The sequence below is a fragment of the Phascolarctos cinereus genome, unplaced genomic scaffold (genome assembly GCF_003287225.1).
Source record: "Phascolarctos cinereus isolate Bilbo 61053 unplaced genomic scaffold, phaCin_HiC Scaffold_4;HRSCAF=312, whole genome shotgun sequence".
In the NCBI taxonomy this organism is placed as follows: domain Eukaryota; kingdom Metazoa; phylum Chordata; class Mammalia; order Diprotodontia; family Phascolarctidae; genus Phascolarctos; species Phascolarctos cinereus.
The window spans coordinates 45194017-45215178 of NW_027555847.1; the positions used below are offsets into that span (position 1 = coordinate 45194017).

At 38.0% G+C, this 21162-nt stretch overlaps 1 protein-coding gene across 4 annotated transcripts in view; it reads right to left on the minus strand.

Moving 5' to 3' along the window:
• The window catches only part of CRBN (cereblon), a 39054-nt gene extending 18786 nt beyond the window's left edge, over positions 1-20268 (minus strand). Inside the window, exons 1-5 of one of the 4 annotated variants that reach the window (XM_020968450.2) lie at positions 20094-20268; positions 13922-14025; positions 12846-13048; positions 11801-11950; positions 7687-7849 (exon numbers count right to left, since the gene is read on the minus strand). In XM_020968450.2, the coding sequence (XP_020824109.1) occupies positions 7687-7849; positions 11801-11950; positions 12846-13048; positions 13922-14025; positions 20094-20154 (681 nt within the window). In that variant the 5' untranslated portion in view covers positions 20155-20268. Of the gene's footprint in view, positions 1-7686; positions 7850-11800; positions 11951-12845; positions 13049-13921; positions 14029-20093 lie in introns of those variants that run through there. The other 3 variants (XM_020968449.2, XM_020968451.2, XM_020968453.2) reach the window with 3 other exon arrangements.
• Between the last annotated feature and the right edge of the window lie 894 nt (positions 20269-21162).

The window sequence follows — 21162 nt, forward strand, 5'->3', positions numbered from 1 at the left end:
TGGTCCAGTGAAAGATTTTCCTATTTTAAAAGAATACAAATCTGTATATGGAAGTCCTACGGATTTAGTTCTATCGAAAGGTCAAAAAGTATTCTCTGTGAAAGTATGACAACCATTTTTTATTTGATACAGGTGGGCAGAAGGATAAACTATTGATGTAATCTCAATGCAATTCAGTTATATAAATCATTTAATCAATGGATCTATGTTGTGCATCAGCCGAAAAGATGCATTTCAACTGTATACTTTGAATACTACTGAAAGGTATGTGTGTTAAAACAAATAATGAAGATAACTTAGGAAATGTAAAAGAATAAAGCGGATATGAAAAGAAGAATGGAGTTTTAAAATATTACTGGGACATTTTATATAATTTCTACTTTTTCTATAATCTCCACTGTATTTGCACTAAAATCTCAAAATAGAATTCAATGTGGAATTAGAACTGATAAAACCCACAGTAATTGGGCTGAAAAATAAGATGTTATCACACAGGTCTCAATGTAATCAATATTTACTTACCTAGAACTTGCTAGTAACATGACGGAGTGAGAATATATCAAGTGGCATGAAAACACAGTAACACTTCCCCTCAACTACAATGGAAATTCTTTATTAACTTTCCCTCTAGGTTGATATCTTTATATCCAGAATATGATTTAAGCCACAATCTCTCCCAATTTCTCCACTCGAGATAGACAGAGATGCCTAGTGGGCCTCAATGGGCTGCTGCACGATCCCAAAGATGACCTGTGCACAATAAGTGGCAGAAAGAAGCCACTGAAAAACCTGCATATACTTTATGCTGAAATACATTAAAATCATCTAACCATGAGTCATCACAATAGGGTCAGAGAAGAGCCAGTTCAGTAGAACCAACAGAGCTAGAACTTCTGAAATTTTTCTGTTTACTTTGGAAGCTGATTAAAATCAACACCAAAACCTAAACTCTATAGTTTCAAAATGGAAAATATCCAATATTTTACAGTGATACTTTGCAGATACTAGATACTAAATACTCCTCAGTGTTCAAGGAATGTAAACACAAAGTTCAACTGTCCACCCAACAATGTTTTCAAATACATCTGTTTTATGAATCACTCTAACTTAACTGTACTTTCAAATTGTGCTCAGAGAACCACAGAACTCTGAAACAAAGATAGAAGGCTGGTTATTAGTCCTACAAGGTGAGCTAAAAGTCCGTTTGTCTACCTATGCTGAACACATAAGCTTAACAGAGAAGAATAAGATATTTGGACTTCTCTAACACTAACAAGAGGCACAGATAGCATGAAAGCACTATATTATTGAAAATAAGTAATCCTGATACCAATGAGAGCTACAGGTCCTTCATGATACTAGTAACTTTGCTGAGCTCTTTTAATTAACATGGGCTTAAAATTTTGCTCTTAATGAGAAGCTTAGCCATAATATATATAATACACTTATCTATAATAATCTTGTCTTTCAACAGCTCTATATACTATTCCTTTATTTGCCACTCCATAACAAGAAATCTAAAGAATGTTATAAAAAATTTCAGTTTGTTGATATACTGCTAAGTTCCTAATCCTATATCACACAAACAATTGCTGTAATCAACTGAAAACTAAGAAACCAGATTCTGTTTGGATTCTATATTTTCTAACTCACCAAATAATGTGGTACTTAGAAAGCAGTAATTAGTGTGGATTTAAAAGAATGGCCATTTCTCCTCCCACTAATGCATACAACACTACTTGTACTTCCAAAAGCTGTTACTGAAGGAAGAAACAACTGTAGACTTTTGAAAACTGAACACTGTGTTGAAGCAACATGGTACAACAGACAGGCTTTGGGATTTAGAATTGGAGGACTTAGGTTAGAGTCCTAGATCCACCATTACTGATGTGTGACACTGGGCAAGGTGCTTCTCCTCTCGAGGCCTCAGTGACCTCATCTGTAAAATGAAGAAGGGGTTGGACTTAAAGACAGTTTTAAGGTCTCTACCAGCTCAAATCTAAGATCATATGATTCTATTTAAGGAAAATATCTTACATAAGAACATTAAATATTTCATACAACAAATGACTTCCTACTATAAAAGGAAAAGAATAGTGTTTTGTGATGAAAAGAATGTGGGGTTGTAGCTCTGATACTGTGTGGGAGAGTCACAAACTCTCTGGGCCTCAGTTTCCTCATCTGTAAAATAAGGGAATCAGACTAGATGATCTCTAAGGACTATTCTAGTGCTAAGATTTTACAGTTTATTCTGACATGAAGGTACCATAAAGTTAATATGCTGCACCACATTTATTATTTCCTATCAACTGTGTACAATTAAATAAATATTGCATCAAAGAGCAGAAATATATGAAAAAGAATTGAATACTTTTGCAGAAGAGTTAGCAAAAAATATTCAAACAGTTTCAAAATTCCCAAATTTGGGGGGCACAGGGCTCACTACTGAAGGTCAGCATCAGTATGTTCGACAAGGAACACTTCTTGGTACCAAGAGGCAGCCATCAATATCTCTCAGAACTACTACCTTTTATTCCTTTTCTTGATTTCTCAACAAGTAAGAATTTCAAAAGCAAAGGTTGTAATAATGCAAAAGGGTTTAAGTAGGAGAAATAAAAGCGTTAAAACTCCAACTCAACACTATTAATTACATTTCCACTGAAAGCAGAGGGCAATATTATAAATTCCACACTGTCCTACCAAATGTACAAGTGAAACCTGACACATCTTTTATCCAAACCTAGCTGTTATCCATTTATGCTCTTCTAAAAGTCCCCCTAACTAGAAGCAGGCAATCAGAAAAATAATTTTGTGGGCTATTTAATGTTGAAGAGAAAACAATGCAGTAAAGACTATTTAAAATAAAAGAACTAAATTATAAACGCCTATATTTTTCCAAGGAGAATGAAGGGCACAAGGTGCTGCAGTACAAGGTGGTCATTGGACACTTGATAGAGCTACGGTGGCTTGACTTTGGGGTTTTGTGCTGATTCCTCCTGCCAATACAATAAGCTGTGAAAAACCAAGGCTTGGTTTAAGAGCAAAAAGTAGAAGGTTAGGCATTTTAAATGAATGTTTCTATAGTTTGCTGGTCTTACAACCATCTTTAAAAATAACAATCTGCATACTATAGAAGAGCTCCCATTAATGAGCACTCAGGCAGAATCCCAGCAGGAGCAGACTACTCAAATAAATAGCACTTTTGTTACACTCAAAAATATGGTAAACATACAGGTTTCTCGGCCTACTCTCACGACAGCAAGAAGCTAGATAAACCCAACAAGGAAACACTAACAGCTGTGTCTAGTAAAAAAGCAAACTGAAAGAACAGCAAAGCCAAAGGTTTCAAAACAGGACATCAAGAAGGCACTAAAATAGGACTTCCCACTGGACAGTTTCCTAAACTGCCCACAGATGATGGCCAAGTGTTTCTGTGTTTTGATTTTCCCTTGCCACATAACACAGAAAAGGGGTATGTTTCTTATTCTGTATTTCTTTTAATGATCTGACTACACTTAGATAAGCCCACTTCCTAAAGCCTGGGTACTTTTCATATTTTTAGGGATGTGCAGACTTCAGTGAAAAATGTTCTATTCTGCAGGTGGAGAGGTTTGTGCAAACAATCTCAAGGTTCACCGCATACATCTCAGGGAAGCTACACACCTGGATCCTTTAAATTTCTGCAGAGGGTTAGCCTTCAGTAAGTCTGGATAAGCAGTATGGCTGGTGGACGCATCATCTTTGCAGGTGATGATGTGAACTCCTGTCATTAAGCATCTTTTCTGCTGCAAAAGTGTGTGGCAACCTGATTAGCACATGCTGGAGGGACTGAGTCATGAAGCAGCTAAACATCTCCTGAGCCACATCACCTCAGCTACTACTGCAAGATGGAGATAAAGACTATTTGTACATTCTTAACGACTCTGGAATACCTGGAACTAAATTTTGTGAAGAAAGCAATGAAGTGAGCCTTAGAGCCTTCTAAAGAAGACACTTCAGAGGACTAAATCACATTATTCAAAGTTTTTGTTGGCTAAAATACTGAGATGGCACCTGTGAATAAGGCTCTCATATTAGTGGGACCTGCACTCCCCTGTTCTGTTCTACTGTCATCACCACCCCCCCACTTCTTGGTGAAACTCCCTCCTATCACAAAAACCTAAGGTCCAATGATTTAAAAGTTGCAAGATGCTTTCTGATGCAAAGAAGAGTGTGCTCTATGCTCACAATTGTCCACTGAATTTATAAACATCCTTGAAATACCAGACAACCTGGTTAAGAAAGATTTGCAAATGTAGTGGGTATCTAGGATCGTAAAGATACAAGTAAATAAAGAGTAATGCAGGTAAATGTTGGAAGATGCTGATTTCCAAATTCGTGTAGCTCTGTTCCAGGGCTACCACATCTAAGAGTCACCAGTCTCTGCCCATAAAAGGCTTCCCTGGGTCCAAGTAAAGAGAGACTAGGGACCTCCAGCACTGAACAACATCTGGGAAGTTTACAGAACAACAAAGGCAATTCCTCTTTCTCCCTCCCCACCCAATGCGTTCCTCTCCTTTTCTTTTCAACTCAAGAGGACTTTAGGGCCAAAGGGCATAGGGACCATTTCTGGGGTTTTTCCTAGAAACATCTCTGCTTCCTTTTCCACCCTGGCTCTCTTCCCTACTGTCAAAGCTTTCATCTCTATCTAATCCACTACATGTTATTCTTACTCTACCTCCTTTTCCCTCTATCTTTAGTTTCCTCATTTCCAGGTGCTCTCTTCTTTTATTTCCCCCCCTATTTTTCCTTTCTGTTTGCCTATCTCTGCCCTTATCATATTCCCTATGCCCTCCTCTTAAATGAGATCTGACTATCAAGAAGGGGAGCCGGCTAGCCCCATGTCCTATAGAATCAGAAGGAAACCAGACAGGGCCAAACCAGGAGAGAAAGTGACTAGATGCTGGCTTTCCACAAGAATAAAGAAGGAAGACTTAATTATTAATATATATTTTTAGGAATAAGTCTGTGATTTCATTGGTACAGTAAATCCTTCATAAAGAAACTTGCTCTAACTCTCAAAGGCAACTGGGGAGGCAGTGGAGAGATCACTAGGCCTAGAATCAGAAAGACCTGAGGTCAAATCCAGCCTTAGACATTTACTAGTTGTGCGACCCTGGGCAAGTCACTTAACTGCTGTCTGCCTCAGTTTTTGTCTTTGTGACCCCATTTTGGGGTTTTCTTGGCAAGAATACTGGAGTGGTTTGCCATTTCCTTCTCCAGTTCATTTTACAGACAAAGAAACTGATGCAAACAGGGGTAAATGACTTACCCAGAGTCATACAGCTAGCAAGTATCTGAGGGCAGATTTGAATTGACAAAGATAAATCATCCTGATTCCAGCCCAGTACTCTATCCATTACACCACCTAGATGGCTTATAGTAGGTACTCTATAAAAGCTTATGCACCTCCCATCCCTTCCCACTCTTCCCCCTTCTACCAATGCAGATCACCACCAGGTCTGCAACTTAAAGTCTCAGACAACTGCCCGAGGCACTAAGCGATCCAGTGACTCGTGCAGAGTCATACAACTACCATGTGTAAGAGATGGGATTTGAAGTCAGTTCTTGACTCCAAGGCTGGTTTTCTACCCACTATGCTTTGCTGTCTCTTGAATCATTAACATAAGAGGAGAAAGGAAATAAAGCATAACTATTACTATTTCTGAGCAAAATAAACCAAAAATCTTTCCAAATTGGTGAGGTGGGGAGAAGGACAGAAGAAAGGAAGGGATCCACCTTTTTAAAATATACACCTACATAAATATTCGGAATGTGAAAAGAACTCCTTGGGGCAGGCACATACTTCTTCAGTGTCCAGAATATATAAACAATCAATTGAATTTTGTATTGTAGAAAACAAGACAATAATCTGGTTTTCAAAGAGGTTTTTATCAGTTCAAGCATGAGGATGGTAGCAAAATATCCTTACTTTCAAGATACACTATTATAAAAAAACCAAGTTATTTTCCTGTAACAATTTTGATAACCAGCAATTCTGAGTCTTGAGAATTAAAAGAACCTATTATTTAAGCTGATTAAAAGAAAAAAGGAAAGTACACCTTCCACTTTGCAGCTGTCAATATATACTAAAAGTAATGCAGGGGAAAAACAGAGTGAAATAAAGAATATAGTTAGGGGAGAGGGGAGGAGCTGAATATCCATAAAGAAGTTATAAATGTCAGATATTAGTATTAATATTGTTAAAATGTCAAGAAGACATAAGTTTGCAAGTTGTTTGGAGATGCATCGTGGAAGCAGTTTGTATAATGCCTCTCCAATGAGAATCCTGAGCCACTTAACACTAATTAAAAATCACACACTTTGCCATTACAGTCATTTCGCAGGCTGGTTAAACTGTAGCACAGTTGAGATAAGTGACTTTCCAAGGTCTTGGAGTGAATCTGTCAAAACCATAAACCAAATCAGGGAATGTGGACAGTCAGGCATCTGCCAAGCTAACCCACCTGCATGTTCAAACTCCTTCCATTTAAAAAGGATAGAAAAAGTCATATAATGAAAAGAATAATGGCAATAACTTTCTTTTGTGAAAGGAATTGGGTGACTTTAAACATTCTGCCTTCTAGTGATCTTGAGCTTTCTTCAGCAAAGGCATACAAAGGTACTTTGTTTTAACTGGGAAGTCTACTATATTATCTTATACATCTGACAATCTGAAAGAAAATTTTAATTAAACACATCCAATTATTCTACCTATAAAAGACCAGAGAACCTATAATGCTAGATCTCTATACTCAGAACTGAAAACTTTGTTGTAACTTTAAAGAAGACACTCCTAGATTAAATTCCAAAAAACCGAAGTTCAATATCAACCTTCCTGGTTAGTACAGTAGTGAATATCCCCACCTCTACTGTGGGAAACCAGGAAGGTTTTGCTTCCTTAGTCTGAAACAAAAACAAAAACAAAAACAAAAGCACATTCTATCTGAAACCTAGAAAGAGATAGGATACCCTACAGATGAGTAACTGGAAATAAATCCCTATTATTTCACTTTTGTAAAGAAAAAATAATCTATTTAAATAGTTATGTACAACTAGCCACTGCCAACATTTTTAAGAACAGTAAGTTCCAAACAAACATTATAATCCCAAATCTTTTTTTTTAAAGGCCACTTGTTCTAAGAAAGGTAAAGTTAAAATAAACTATTTTAAGTTTAAGTTAAAATAGTTTATTCCGATGATTTTGTGCCATTCAAGCTTTTTTTTACATTAAATATGCATCCAGAAATAAAAATTAGAATTATGTTATACAGTTAATTCATAATGCACACCCCAGATAACACTTTTTAAGCTTTTTTTTGGAAGATCTTCCAAGTACATGTTGTCAAAAATCATCTGAAGAATCTAAATTGGGAGACCTGCAACTCTGGACAACTCACCAACCCTCTCAAGACCCTCAGAGATTTATTGAAAATATGACTGGATTGGATGAGCTGATTGCAATGGTCTCTTCTAGGTCAAAGGCTGAAAAAAATAACCATATTTATAGAGGAGCAGATCTGTAAATATCAAACACAAGACCCTGAAGTTTGCACCAAAATGCTGTAGGAGTTGGAAATGAATTTTGAGCAGTCTTCAAAACGGCTTTGCTTAATTTTAGAAGATGCAGAAACAACTTGTTCTCACCTTCTGATATTTCTGCCACCACTGAGGTGAACAATGGTCTTCCCATGACACAGGTTTTGAAGATGGAAAAAGCTGACACCTACTAAGAGATTCCAACTGGATCGCAGACATGGTTGAAGGCAACACTCGCTCAGGAAGGATCTGCACTTTTGCTTGCTGTATTCTGTGGTCAAGAAAACCAAACATGGGGGATGGTTTTTAGCAAAAACTGAATTCAGACTACCAGCTGTGGGAGAGATACAGTCATTCTAAAAATACAAAATAGCCACTACATGTTAATACACAAAAAAGCTTTTCAGATACATTACACCATTATGTTCTAATTCCAACAGAGGATAGCTTGAGTTGCGTAGTTTAATCTTAATGTGGAATCAGCAAGAGGAATCTTGTACTAAGTTGCATTACACAAGACACTGGGGAAAAAGAAAGTAATTGAATCAAAAGATCCAAAAGTCAACATAAAATCAAGTATTGATTATCTACTCTGTGAATTATCTATAGCCCTTACAGGCTCTCCCTTGTTTGGCTTTTAGGAACAGCATTTTAGGAAAAAGAGAAAAAAATACCAAACAGTCTGGCTAATTATTACACAGAAAAGAAATTAAAATGAGGCTAATAATATATGTGTATATAGCACTTTAAATGCTTTCTAAAGCTAACAATGTGATTTACTCACAACACTCTAAGATGTATGTCCTGTGCAAATGTGTCTTCCTATGTTAACAAATTTAGAAACAAAAACTGAGGGAGGAGAAATAAATTAATCAAGATCAAAGGGTTATCTGAAGTAATAAGGAAGCTGGAGAGCAGAGCTGGGCTTCTGATTCCATGCCCAAAGCCTTTTCAATTAGGCCATACTGCCTCCTCCAGGTTAAAAAACTTTATAGATTTCAGATCTCATTCATTATTTCCCCTATTGCCAAAGAACAACTGAAAGTTGGCTATACTAACAAATGGAAAAGTATAGGTTACTGCCCTCAAAACTGAGTGAAAAGGATTTATATTAGAAAGCATTTATCTTTCCTCAATACTTAAAGGCACAATATTCTAAACTAGCAAGCAAACAAAACCCTTCAAATTCTATATACCATGCTATTTAGTTTTTAAAAACAGTTCATCAAAATATTCATATTTTATAGCATCTCAATAAGATACTCAACGATTTTTTTGTTTGTTTGGTTTTTGGCTAAGCAATGGCATTAAGTGACTTGCCCAGGGTCACACAGCTAGTGTTTTGTGTCTGAGGCCGCATTTGAACTAAGGCCCTCCTGAATCCAGGGCTGGAGCTCTATCCACTGTGCCACCTAGCTGCCCCTCAATGATTGTTTTAAAAGTAAAGTCCCTGGTTCCATCATTAGTTCCATTTAAGGCTTCTAAAGTACTTTTTAAAACAACTATTGCCCTAACAAATGAAGGCAATGAAACAGAAACAGATACTTGCATTTACATATTCAATGGAACTAGAGCATGTAGGTATGATGTGAAAATGACTAATGATCACTTCTCTCTATTACAGCCTTAATTTGATGCCTCATCATGGCAGGGAAATGACCCTGGGTTCTAGACGACTATGTCAGGGTAATCCAAGTCTGGCAGGTTTTACCACTCTGAGATGCTCAGCAACACAATGTGTATGCCCTGTGTCCCTGTATCAACCTGGTAAAATCTGGAGTGGCATATAACCAAAGAGTTAGCTACTACAGCAAAACACAAAGACTACACTGATGTGGGAGCACTCAAAGAAATTTTAAAACTCATCCTTAAAGTAAGGATTCATTTAACTGTTCACTAAACACATTTAGTGAAAATCTTCTGCCCTACCCAAACATAAATTAAAATGATTTTAAATTCTCAATCCTCTTTTCACTGTTGCCTAGATGACTTGTTAAATAGCAAATATATTTATATGAATATGCACAGGATTAAAATACTCTCATCTCTTCAAAAGTTATTAATGACAAACTTAGCAAAAATATTTTTGTCTAACCATGACCAAAAACTGTAATTTCATATGATAAAGCATGAATATTTAAGTTACGAGTAAGAGATGAGATCAGTAAACAACTACAACTAAAAAGCTTACCATACATTTTATTAATCCATTAGAACCAACAAGAACTATTTCCAATTATCAACTTCATGAACACACCATCTTTAAATTCTATTTGCCACCGCAGTAGTTTGTTCAAGGCACTGGTGACATCCACAAGTTGAAAGATTCAGAAAATTCACAAGAGTCACAAAAATTATTCAAAGACTGTGAAATAAGACCTACAGGAAGGTCCTCAGGATGCTAAGATGATTCTTCCTAGAAATGAAAAGGCTACATGGCACAAACTTCATGGTTATATGGGGTGATACAAAAGGGTAGCACCTATTTATTCTCAATCTCCCACCTGCTACAGAGAGAAAAGGAAATAGAGTGAAGTGATTTAAATTACACATGAAGAATTTCCAGCAAGAGTTGTTAAAGTAGTCTGTGTTGTCTTTTGTGGAAGTTTTTAAAATATGGACAGATTTTCATCTTTTTGAGATAACTTAATCGTGGTCTCATCTGAGGGCAAAGTGAAAATGACCTTTCAAAGATCTCTTCTAGCCCTGGGTGACAATGGTCTTTATTATTAAGTCACAGTCATATGCTTTACATTCCTGAACCAGTTTCATAGGTATTAGTGTATTGCCATCTTGTGTTCAAAGAGTAACTCTGCGGCTACCAAAAATCTCTGGTACACAGGAAACACAACATCCAATGTCAACTGTTCTTTATGTGATATTTAAAAAAAAAAAAGAATTCCAGCCCTGCAGTATATTTTTAAAAAAATCATGCAGGATGTGAATTTTTTTTTAAAAGTTAGCAAAAATTATATTGATAAAAGTCTGTAAGGTTACAATGCCTTTTACAAGATCAATTTACTGCTTCTTTCTAACCTGTTATACATTCCTCCATTCTGTTCTATCTCTCAAATGTGTTTGTTTTGGGATTTTCCTACTACTAAGCACAAGACAGTGATAATAATTAACACATAGTTGTTCAAGGCACAATGGACAGAGTGCCAAGCCAGGAGTCAGGAAGACCTGGGTTCAGATCCAGCCTTAGACACTTACTAGATGTGTGATCCTGGGCAAGTCACTTAATACTCTTTGCCTCAGTTTCCTCATCTGCAAAATAAACTGAAGAAGGAAACGGCAAACCACTCCAGTACCTTTGTCAAGAAAACCCCAAATGGGGTCATGAAGAGTCAGAAACAACTGAAATGCTGAACAGCAACAAAAATTATTCAACAGCTTAAACAATTGTTTGTAATCAAGTCGGGTGCTTTTTTATAAGGCTAAAAGATTAAGTTGTGGTAAACCACAAACAGAAATAAAACCTAAACACTACAAAAAAATGTAGCAGCCTTACCATAACACCTGGATATTTTAGGTTAATCAACCCACAAGCATTTCTTGGATGCCTATTATGTGCCCAGGCACTGTATTAATAATTATGAAGCACACAAAAGCAGAATAAAACCTAATTCCTGCCCTCTGAAAGATAATGTCCTAACGTCCCACCTACTATAGGAAACCTCCCCCAACCACTTTTAATTCTAGTGTTTCCCCTCTGATAATTCTTTCCTACTTATCCTGTATATAGCTTGCTTTATACATATTTGTTTGTATGTTGTCTCCCCCATTAGATTATTAGCTCCTTGAGAGCCTCTTTTTCTATCCCCAGTGCTTAGCACAGAACCTGGCATATAGCAAACGCTTAATGTTTACTGATGGTTTGATTAATGTATAGTCATGGCCTGCAAAGTTTTGCCAGTACAGTCTGAACATATCATCTGTGAAGGAAACACAGACTCTCCCACAGAGTCTGCCCAGACCCCATATTGTGAGGATAGGCGCAGTTAGCTCTTTATTGGAATGGTACTGTGAGTCGAAACCCAGGCTGTACGGAGTTCTTTCTTGTAACAGGAAGCAGGATAATAATGTTCCATGACAGTATGAATATATGGAAAAGGTCAAACTGTTTTCTTTTGAAAGGATAATCACACTAACCTATTAGGAAACGGCTAAAGTCACAAGGACAATAAAGGGACAACTTTTAAAGCACACAGCAATTTCTTACCCATCCGACTGCGTTCTTATTTCAAGTACTTTGAACCTCTGTCTTCCTACAGCTTTCACTTTTACTATTTCAATTCCAAAATCCTGCTCTTCCCGATAGGCATATATTTCGGCTGTTGTCCCAAAATGTGCTTCCCTTTCCTGTATGTTACTGAAGACATGGTTTTAAAAAAGGAAATGCCATTCAGTTGTCTAAAATTTCAATTTTGATATATGCAAAGCTACTAATTGTACTAAACATGCACAAACTTCACAAAACAACTCATTGTTTGCTAAAGGCCCTTCTTTTAAAAAAATCACAACCAGATTTAGGGAAAGTGCATAAGCAATTTTAAAGAAAATGACAGGTATCTATTTGTCTGAATTCATTTAGGACTTGAGATTCTGTCAAACACACTTTCACTCATTTTCCACATCAAATGACGGCTGCAATTTTTCCTTGGATCCCCCCTCCTTAGTGTTTCCTGCCCCAACCTCCAATTTCCCACATTCCTCTTTATGGCAGTTAAAGCCTACTGTTTCCATATCACTGGGTTGTATTTATACAAATCATGGATTTATCATTTTGATAGGAAGTCTGTCCTTTTCAAAGTCAAGTTTTTTACATTAAAATATAAAATTTCTAGGATTAAAAATTGAATTTTTTTTTAACTCTGTACATTCTGTGGCATTCATTCAAGTTTCTGAAACTTTCTAAATTAAGAATACTCAAATCAACTCAAATATTTGAGAATATCACACAATGCATACAATATAAAAATATTTTAAGCCTAATCCTAGAATTATCAGTCATGTGTACAAATATATATGTGTGTTTACAGACATACATATATAAATGTAGATAGTGAAAGTCATCAACCTTCCCAAATGGTATTTTTATAATTTTATAAATAAAATCTATTCATTCATAGAATCACATGCCATCCTTGCACATGCACAAATGTTTACTGATTGACTGATGGACAGTAATCATCTGCTTTGGCTTCACCACCCCACTGTACCACTGACTAAAGAAAACTATATAAAACCTTACTCAAATGTTTTACCTGTATGCTAGAACTGCAAAAGTTCTGTCTTTCTGAATTAAATTCCGCACCATGCTAACTTCTTGAGGGTGAAAAAGTTGAAGAGGTAAGGTTTGTCCAGGAATCAACATCATTATCACCTGTGGCAAAACTGGAATCACCTGACAGCTGTCATCATCATGCAAAGTCCTGCCATGAAATTCTTCCATATCAGAGCCCAGATACTATTTAAGAATACATACACACAATGACTTCATGGACATGAAAGCGAAATCTTAAGTTTATTAGATTAAACACTATCAATGTGACATAAACAAATAGATATACTCTGATAGATCAAAAGTCTAAACTGAAATATAGGACATTTTAAAGCATTAAATAAAAACTTCTCTATTAAGCAGCAATATATGAAGTTGAACATTACACTAAATTAATTATAGTGCTAATAGGATTCTGTGATTAAAGTGAAAATTACTTTAACCACTGGATTAAATTCAGAAAGTTTCCAATCTGTGAGCTGAGAAATTATAGAAGGGGGAACATGAATCTATATGTACATTAAGCATCATCATTTACCTTCAACAAAACATCTAATGTTGATCAGCATAACACATTTTTTTGGTAAACTGAGTAAACAGTATCTTGCACCTGTTTTTCAAGTGCACATGAATATTTAAGAAAATGCAAGTTCATTTAAAAGCATTTCTGAACTCAAAGTAGCCTTTTATCATTTATTTCCTAATTCAATTGATATTAATAATATGGGAGTCAAAATTATTTTATAATAAATGAGGTTTCTTATATTCTTGGAAGCCACAATTCAAAATTCTTATTATAAACATATATACATATATATATATATATATATATATATATATATATATATATATATATATGTGCTTAAGTGCAGCTTTTTCAAAACTATTCCATTACAGAAGGCTTGTCAATTAGTAAATGACTAACAAACTTATCCATACAGAGTTATCAACTTATTGCTAGGTTTTATAGGATAACACCACAATCACTGTTTCCAGTAACCCATAGGAATATGATAGCTAAAAGTAGCTCTGATCAGGATTATAACCAAAAGTACACACCATATGAGACGTTGGCAGGCTGGTGTCAAAATTTATAACATTAGGTTTTTTGGCTTCTTGGCTGTCCTGATCTTCAACTTCCATTTCATCATCTTCTTCACTTTCTGCTAATAAGCAGTAAAACAACATATTTTTTAAAGTGAATTAATTTGTTAAAACGCAATTATTTTAATGAAAAGAAAGTTTCACATTTAAAGTTTGGGGGATATGTCCCTTTAGAGCAGAGATTTTTAACATGGGATCCACGGATAAATTTCAGGGGATCCATGAACTTTAGGGAGGGGGGATACATCTTTATTTTCACTAAACTCTAAATGAAATTTAGGATTTCCCTCAATATTTTAGAGACATTATTCTGAAAAGGGGTCCACAGGCTTCACCACACTGCCAAAGGGGTCCATTACATCAATAAAGTTAAGAACTCTTCCTCTAGAAGAAATGATCTCTTATGTTTCTAATATAAACACATTTAAAAACCTAGTTTTTATCTGCTTACAAAAGAAAACTACATCAAAGAAAATAAAAAGACATCTTCAGTAGATAAAACTGGTAGAGTGGGAATAACAATGGTCCTGGACTTGCAATAGGGATGTGCTGAAAAATGTTTAATAGCCCAGCTGGTGATGCAATAGATAGAGCTCTGGGCTTGGAATCTGGAAAACCTGAATTCAAATCCAGCCTCAGACACTCACTAGCTGCGTGGCCCTAGGCAAATCATTTAACCTCTGTCCACCTTGGTTTCCTCATCTGTAAAATGGGGATAATAACAATATCAACCTCACAGAGTTCTTGTGAAGATCATGATAACATTTGTAAAGCATGTTACACAGTGCTATTATGTGCCTGGCCCCTAATAGGTGCTACAAATGCTTTCCCCTTCTTTCTTCTTTTAAGTTCAATCTGAATTATTAACATTTTCTCCATAACTCTAAACAATCAACAACATAATAAACCAATTCCTAATTTGTAGCATCTGTCAATTTCTTAAGTATATTAAATGTTCAACCATACAGCTAATAATCAGCTGCTGGTTCAAGCCAGTACCAGCACTGCCTTGACTTGGAATCAGAATACTACTTGGGGTTCAGAGTTATCTTTGCCCTTTACTAGCTATGTGACCTTGGATAAGCCTTCCCTCACTGGTCTTCAGTTTTTTCACTTAAAAAAGTCAGAGACAGGGGCGCCTTGAAGTCAGGAATACCTGAGTTCAAATCGAGCCTCAGACACTTGACACTAGCTGTGGGACCCTGGACAAGTCACTTAACTCTGTCTCACCAAAAAAAGTCAGAGGGTTGGCCTAGGTGTTCTCTAAGGTCTCTTCAGCTCTAATATTCTGTGTTTATGGGATTTAATGATGAGTCATCTTTACTATGAGCTCCTTTGAGAGTGGGGACTGTTTTTTGCCTGGCCTTATATCCCTGGCAGCAGATTCTTAATAAATGCTTGCTGACTTTGGAATCTTTAAGACATTCTTTCTGGTCATGCTAAATTGTGAATATTCTTTAGCTTGACTGTTATCAATCACACTAAACATGAAAAAGGACAGTGACTTCACTATGTGAAAATTTCATTTAAGTTTACATTAAAAATAAAGATATTTTGTGAGATAGCAGTAGAAAATAATTAGAAGACTTTCACCAAATAACATGCTCCTCTGAAAAATTTGTTTTCTGTAACACTACAATAAGGGACAGATCAACGAGTTCTCTTTGTTTATGCTTCACATTTTCTTTTCTTTTGCCTTTTTTTTTTTTTGGTGAGGCAATCAGGGTTAAGTGACTTGCCCAGAGTCACACAGCTAGTTAAGTGTTAAGTGTCTGAGGCTGCATTTGAATTCAGGTCCTCCCAACTCCAAGGCCAGAGCTCTATTCACTGTGCCATCTAGCTGCCCCCCTATGCTTCACATTTTCGAAGCAAATTCAGGATACACAATCTTAGAGAAGGTGATTTTTACACACAGGTATCACTTCTTATGAAGTACTAGACTGTACATTTGCAATTCTATTAAATAAATGCCTTGCACATTAATTTTGGGCCATACTATAGTAATAGCAGCTAGCATTTATATAGTACTTTAGAGTCTGCAAAGCACTTTACAAATATTATCACATTTTATTCTCAAAATAACCCTGGGAGTAAGGTCAATCAATCAACATTTATTAAGTGGCCATGTGCCAGGCAATGTGCTATGCACTATGGATATAAAAAAAGGCAAAAGACAGTCCCTGCCCTCAAGGAGCTTATAATCTAATGGGAGAGACAACATGCAAATAAATATGTATAAAGCAAGCTGTATACAGGATAAATAGGAAATAATTATCAGAGAGGAGGCACTAGAATTAACAGGGATTGGGAAAGGCTTCCTATAAACGACAGTATTTTAATTGGGACATAAAGGAAGCTAGGAGGCAGAGCTGAGGAGGAAGAGTGTTTCAGACATGGAGGACAGTCAGAGAAAACGCACCGAATTGGGAGATATAGAGTCTTATAACTGTCATTTTATAGATTAGAAAACTGAGGCAGAGAGATTATGTGATTTGCCAGGGTCACAAATCCAGGAAGTGTCTGAGGCGGCATTTGAACTATAATCTTCCTGATTCCAGGCCAAGAAATCTTTCTACTATGCCACCAGTTGCCTCCCAATAGGCTTGCTCTCCTCTCTAATGCATTTTACACATCACTGCAAGGGGTGACAGGTCTCACAACACTGTTCTCCAACTTCTAGCTCCCTACTGCTTACCAAGAATACACCGGATTCCTTAGGCCACCATTTAAAACCATCCACACTCTGACTCCAGCCTAAATGTATACCACTCCTCTTCAAATCTCATCCTATGATTTCCTGCTTCCACGCCATTCACATAGCCTCCACTTCTCCCACCAACAGAAATACTTTCCTTTCAAGCTCAGGTACACTCTCTTGCCCCTTGGCCCCACCCCAGCTATTACAGAACTGCCTCTTCAACATCTTCCTAGTACTTGGTTTGGCTCTCTTATGTACCTGTTACCTTCTATCAATGTAACTGTTACCTTCTATCAATGTAGCTGTCTTATTCCGCACCCCCACCAACTAGATTACAGCCTGTCAATATCAGAGACATTGATTGCCATCTCACTTCCATACTACCAGTGCCTATCATAATGTATTGCACAGGGCAGTTGTTACCTCTTTCATAAGATACACCCTAGGGTTTATTTAATTTGGTATCTCTAAGTACGTGCAGAACGACAGAGTGACTAGAGAGCCCTCTTGGTACCAGAAGATCTAGGCTTAAGTCACACCTCCGACACATACTGTGTGACCCCTGAGCAAATTCTTAGTATTCTAAATAACCTCCTAAGGCTACAATTTGCAGAGAAGGTGCCAACCTCCTTTAGTAAAATCCTCACCCCAGAACTCACTATACCAATGAAATCACAGTTTTAGTTACTCTCCTATGTTAGAAATAATAAACAGAAAGATAAGGCATAAACAAAAAGATAATGTATGCATATTATTTTTAATTTAATCAAACTTGAAATATTTCAATACATGGATATATATTCCAATACATGGATCAAATACAATCCAGAATGAAAATGTTTCAATATGGTAAAGGTGTTGGGTTTTTTACTAACTCTTGAAAATTAAGGAGTAACTATCAAAATCAAAGAAATCTGTTGCAAAATTACCATGGCAATGATGAAATCACTTTGGATTAATTTTCACTAAGAATATAAAAATGTTCAATCAATTGAATGGTTCCTACCATGTAATTCCAAATATCTAAGAACTGCAATATGACAAATTCTTTTAATTTGTAATTTTAATAATTCTTTATACAAGTATGGCTGCATTAATTTTCAATCTGCATTGTGGAAAGGTGTCCATTTTTCTAAAGTTTATAATTCTACAACTTTATCAGGAGAAATTTAACATTTTTAGTTATAAGGTTAAAACTTTCATTTAAAAATATTACATTTTAAATAATCTGACTTCTATTAATTATCTTTGCTTATAGTTTTCTAGTATAATGGTTGTCCTTGAAAAAGATGTAGCTAAAGCCCACTTGCCACTACTTAGCTGTGTTATCTGTTAATGTTCCAGGGGGCCAGGAATTCTCATTTCTTAAATATTAAGCGATTTCCTTAGAGCTCAGTAGGAAAACTACACAAAATAGCTTTTATTTCATGGATTTACGAATAATGTTTAATGTCTCTATACAATTAAAATCCATACTCTTATTGGGAAATCATTATTATTAGATTAGCAACATATATGGGCTCTGTGACTACTGATAATTCTTGACACAATATATACCAAACCTTGTTCAGTGTGTGATTTTGGTCAATTTGGAAGCCTATAAAGACTGATGACTCACTTACTGCGGCAATAAGTACAACCCTATCTGAACTTTAATCTGCTACTACAGCAGAAAAAACTGGATTTGGTACATAAAAGAAATTACCCTGCATACTGTTCTAGGGTGTGGAGAAAGGCTCCCTCTCCCTCAGCTGAAGGCTAAACATACTTTAACTCCTAGACCAATTAGAATTTAAATGGACATAATAAGACAAATCAGCAAGTTGGGCTTTGAGTATCCAAACAACTGCCTGATGTTTACTTTTCTTCAGAAAAAGGTTCTTTGTAACTGGTCTCCCTGCACCTATTCTTTCCCCTTCACTTTATGCCCGATTCTGTCTTCAAATTAATACGAAACACCCCTCTGCTCATGTCACTCTCTTGTTCAAAAACGGTCAATGGCCACAGCTACTTGGTAAATTCAAAATGTCTTAGCTTGGATTCTGAGGTTCTCCATAATTTGGCCATGAACTACCTTTTCAGGCATTTGTCACTTATTCCTAAAAGAACACTCCACTGTAGCTAGACAGAGCTACTTACCTATCCCTAAACATTTTCATTTGTCTGCATCCTTGACCTTTCTTCAAGTCATTTTTCTTTCACTGACCCTATTTTAATTATATCCATCCTTCAATCAATCACCTTTTTGTTTTTTGTCTCTTTTTGTATCCCTAGAGCTAAGCACAGTACCCGGCACATAACAGACACTGATTGATCACAAACTTATTCATTGATTATGATGTGTCAGACACTATGCTAGGTCCTGCAGATACAATGAAAAAGCAAAAAAGCTGTCCCTGCCCTCTGGGAACTCACAGTCTAACGTGCCAGAACACATTAGTAAACATCCACATAAAAACACACAAGGCACATAATTACAATCCTAGGATAACAAATTAGTGCTGTCTTTTATGTCTAAGTGTATAATTGATTTGTGAAGTTATTGTGTTCGCGTTTTTCTGGCCAATGTGGTGCAGCAGAAAAAGCAGTGGATCAGGCTTCAAAAGTAACAGGAGCCCCCGCTTCCCCCCACTCTAAATTGGGGGCCGTCAATGAGCTGCACGGCTAAAATAACCCTGCTTTCCCTCTGCCAGTGTGGTTGGGAAGATAAATGGAACGAGAGCAGGGCTGGGCTTTGGGCGAGGAAGACTTGAAATCCTGCCAGAGACACTAGGCGACTGACCCTGGGCAAGTACCTGCCCCTCTCCCGGCCTCAGTTTCCACGTCTGTCAAAGGGACATCATCGCAGTTGCTGCGGAGCGCTTCGCAAGCCTCCAACCTAGGCTCTGGGAAGCGGGAGAAGTTAGGGACAGCCAGGGAAGCGGCCGGGAAGGCGTCTACACCGCAGCCTGTCTCCGGCCGCGCCGCCGGGAATGGGGATGGGGAGAGGGTCGCGGGGTCACGGCCTGGACTCGGGGCGGCCCTCGGCAGCTCGCAGGGAGCCTTCATCCCAAGTCAGCCTCCATCCAGAGACTGCTACGGTGCCAGGCCCCGGGCCACAAAGGCCGAAGCGAAACGGCCCTGCCCTCAAGGAGCTTACAGTCTACAGCGGGAGACGACACCCGAGCCCGCCCCGAGGGAGGCCGGGGAGGCTCCTCGGAGAAGGGGGTCTCTGCTCCCCCCGCCAATACTCCCAAACACAACGCCCCGCCCTCTTCCTCCTCCCCACCGCCCCCGCCTCCGGCCCGCCGTCAAGCTTGCCCCCTTCTGCGGGCCCCAAGGCGCCGGCCTCCACCCAGGCCGGGCTCCCCTGCCCAGAGGGGCGCCCCAACAGCCCCGGGCCCGCCTCCCCCGCTGCGCTCCCCGGGGCGTCGGCGGCCGAGCGGTTACCGGGCATGAGCTGCAGGTGGTTCCCCATGTTTGGCTCTCCTCCGCCGCCTTCGTCGCCCATGTCTGTTTACCCGCGGGGAAGTCTGGGAAAAACCATTGCGGCCGACGAGACTAAGAGACGGCGGCCGCCAGGTTCCTGCGCTGCCCGGGCTCCGGGCGCGAAAACCCGCACAGCGCCCTCTGCCGGCCCAGCGGCGTGACGACAGCAGGGAGGTGGAGCTGCGGGCAGGAGGGCGGGGGAGGGGGAGCCTGCTGGGCGGTCCGGGAGGCTGCGGAGCTCCAAAGTCAGCCCCGCCTCCCGGGGCTTGACTGGCGGCTGCAGTCCTGGCTGAAGGAGCCAAGTATGGTGCTGGGGATTTGTGCCTCCTTGGAGAAGGGGCATCTCGCAGACTCTGTGTACATGCATGTACACATTGTTGAATTGAATTCACTTGTAAAATAACTGTAAAAACTTTTGTGTTCTCTATTATAGATCAAAGAAGAGAATCACGGAAAATTAGACCTACAGAGAACCTTTGTATGGACGTACCTATCACACATGCAATACACACATATAAATGTGTGTACATATGCATGTACACACACATGTACACACATACGTTTATGTATACACACACACAAAACGTTCCAAAAGTCACTAAGAATTTTGGGATGAGTCTATGTATGTTCAGTCATTTTTAAGTTGTGTCCAGCTCTTTCGGAGCTTTCTTTGCAAAGATGCTAGAGCAGTTTTGCCATTTCCTTCTCCAGCTCATTTTACAGATGAGGAAACTAAGGCAAACAGAGTGAAGAAACTTGGCCAGGGTTGAAAGCTAGTAAGTGTCTGAGGCCAGATTTTCATTCAGGAAGATGAGTCTTCCTAGCTCCAGCCCTGGCACTCTATTGACTTCTACATCTAGCTGACTGAGTATATGCATATACATGTGATCTAACATATGGCAAGAAATGTATATATATGTGTGTGTGTACATATATATATATATATATATATATACATACACACACAAATATACATGTCTATGCATATTTATATGTGTGTATATAGACGTATGACTTGCCTAGTAGATAC